Below are 2,578 nucleotides of genomic sequence, written 5' to 3' on the forward strand. Positions count from 1 at the left end.
CTGCCTATGAGGTACTGTGGAGAATGTGTTTTGACAGCCACATATCTCATCAATAGATTACCTACTCAACTACTCTATAACAAGACCCCATATGAGCTATTATATCACAAACAACCCACTTATTCCGACCTTAAGAGTTTTGGTTGCCTCTGCTTTCCTACTGTTTTAAAGACTCACAAGGATAAGTTTGAACCTAGAACCATGCCTCACATTTTTGTTGGATATCCTTTCAACACAAAAGGATACAAAGTCCTAAATTTGGCTACCAAAAGAGTTCACATATCCAGAGATGTTGTCTTCCATGAAAAGGTTTTCCATTTGGTCATTGCTCCTGACGGTTCTAGTTTCAATTTTTAAAATTGCTTGTTCATTCTACTAATTCAACTTGTGTACCTGGTCCAATAAATACTTATGTTGATAATGATTTGTTGAACAATGCTACATCACATAAGGTCACTAATAATCTGGTAACCACAAACACACATGAGCACACACATTTACCTGCAGCCTCAACTGAACATACCAGTGCAGAAAATCCCACTACTCCAAGTATTCATGTGACCAATGATGCTAAACCAACACCTAGAAGAACAACTAGGACCATTCACACCCCTAACTACCTACATGACTACACTTACAGACTACCCAATCTACATTATTCCACACCTGCACATAACACCTCTGCTCCACATCACTCTCTCACCTTATTTTTGTCTCACCATGACCATGTTTGTTTCACCACTTTTTGTTCTGATAGTCAGCAGTTGGTAAATACCATATCACTTGATTATGAACCTAATTCATATGAAGAAGCTGTGTTGCATCCTGCCTGGCAATAGGTCATGACACAAGAAGTTGAAGCATTGTATGCAAATGACACTTGGGACCTGGTCCCATTACCTAGAGGGAAAAATGTTATTTGCTGTAAATGGGTGTACAAAGTCAAACATAAGGCATATGGTAGTGTGGAAAGATTCAAGGCTAGATTGGTAGTAAATGGGTACACACAGCAGGCTGGAGTAGACTATACTAAAACATTCTCACATGTTGTTAAAATGACTACTGTTAGGACACTTATTTCCTTGGCTGTTAAGAAGGGTTGGAGTATGTACCAACTAGATGTCAACAATGCCTTTTTACATGGTGACTTAAATGAAGAAGTGTACATGACACCTCCATAAGGTTTTGAAGTAGGTTGCAACACTATGGTGTGCAAATTGAAAAAGTCCTTATATGGATTGAAACAAGCCAACGGGCAGTGGTATGATAAGTTGGCCAGCAGTCTTCACTCAGAAGGATACAAACACTCGGATAGTGACTATTCACTGTTCTATAGAAAAAAAGGTAGCTCTTTGGTTTTTGTTGCAATTTATGTTGATGACATAATCCTCACTGGCACTGATGTAAGTGAGATAAACTCCCTAGTTCAAGATAAAGGATTAGGGAAACTACATTACTTCTTGGGGCTAGAAATACTGTACAGGCATGATGGTGCTCTTATTTCACAGACAAAGTTTACTTCTGATCTTTTAAAAGAGTTTGATGTCTTGAATTGCAAAGTCACTACTTCACCACTTGATTACACTGAAAAGTTGAAGGCTACAGATGGGAAGCTACTGCCAGATCCTACTTACTATAGAAAATTAGTTGGCAAACTAAATTTTCTCACAAACACAAGGACGGACATAGCCTACAGTGTACAACACCTAAGCCAATTCATGCAAACACCTAGAGAACCACACTTGAAAGCATCTTACCATGTTCTCAGATATTTGAAGCAGGACCCTACACTGGGAATTTTCATCTCAAACAAGCCTGACCTCACTGTCAGTGCTTATTGTGATTCAGATTGGGCAGCTTGCCCTGATTCAAAGAAGTTTGTCAGTGGGTACCTGGTCCTTATGGAGGATAGTCCTATTAGTTGGAAGTCCAAGAAGCAAGCCATTGTGTCTTTATCCTCTGCAGAAGCTGAATATAGAGTTGTGAGACAAGTGGTAGGAGAGTTAGTGTGGCTGGAAAGACTACTTGATGAGTTGACAGTAAAGTGCTCCTTGCCTATACATGTTCACTTTGACAGTCAAGCGGCAGTACACATTGCCAAGAATTCAGTTTTTCATGAAAGGACAAAGCACATTGAAATTGATTGTCACTTTGTTAGGAGTAAACTTCAACAAGGCTTTATCACACTTCACCACATATCCACTGATTCGCAGCTGGCAGATATCTTCACCAAAGCCTTGACTGGGGTCAAACATACTACACCCTTGAGCAAGTTTTCTGTTCTCACCTCCAACTTGAGGGGGGGTGATGAGACTACACAGTCGAATTAGTTATATTTAATATTAAGAAAGATAGTTATATTGTAGTTAGTTAGGCATCAGTTTGGTTGTTAGAATTCTGTTATGCAGTTAGGATTAGAATCTTCCAGAACTCCCAGATCATTGATTGTATATAAAGGATCACATTGTAATGCTTAGTTCCTTAATTCATTTTTCAATAAAAATTTTACAGCTTCATGCAATTCTCCTTTCCAGTTTCAGTTCTCTCCATGTGAGCTTAGCTTGCATTAATGGAGTTC

The 2,578-nt window shown here is 39.0% G+C and overlaps 1 protein-coding gene across 1 annotated transcript; it reads left to right on the forward strand.

The window, feature by feature from the left end:
- The first annotated feature begins 1,205 nt into the window (after positions 1-1,205).
- On the forward strand, positions 1,206-2,330 carry LOC107059273 (uncharacterized mitochondrial protein AtMg00810-like). The gene has a single exon (XM_015305778.1). The coding sequence runs from the start codon at positions 1,206-1,208 to the stop codon at positions 2,328-2,330; it is 1,125 nt and encodes a 374-aa protein (XP_015161264.1).
- The last annotated feature ends 248 nt before the right edge of the window (positions 2,331-2,578 follow it).

This window comes from Solanum tuberosum, unplaced genomic scaffold (genome assembly GCF_000226075.1).
Source record: "Solanum tuberosum cultivar DM 1-3 516 R44 unplaced genomic scaffold, SolTub_3.0 scf01078, whole genome shotgun sequence".
Classification (NCBI taxonomy): domain Eukaryota; kingdom Viridiplantae; phylum Streptophyta; class Magnoliopsida; order Solanales; family Solanaceae; genus Solanum; species Solanum tuberosum.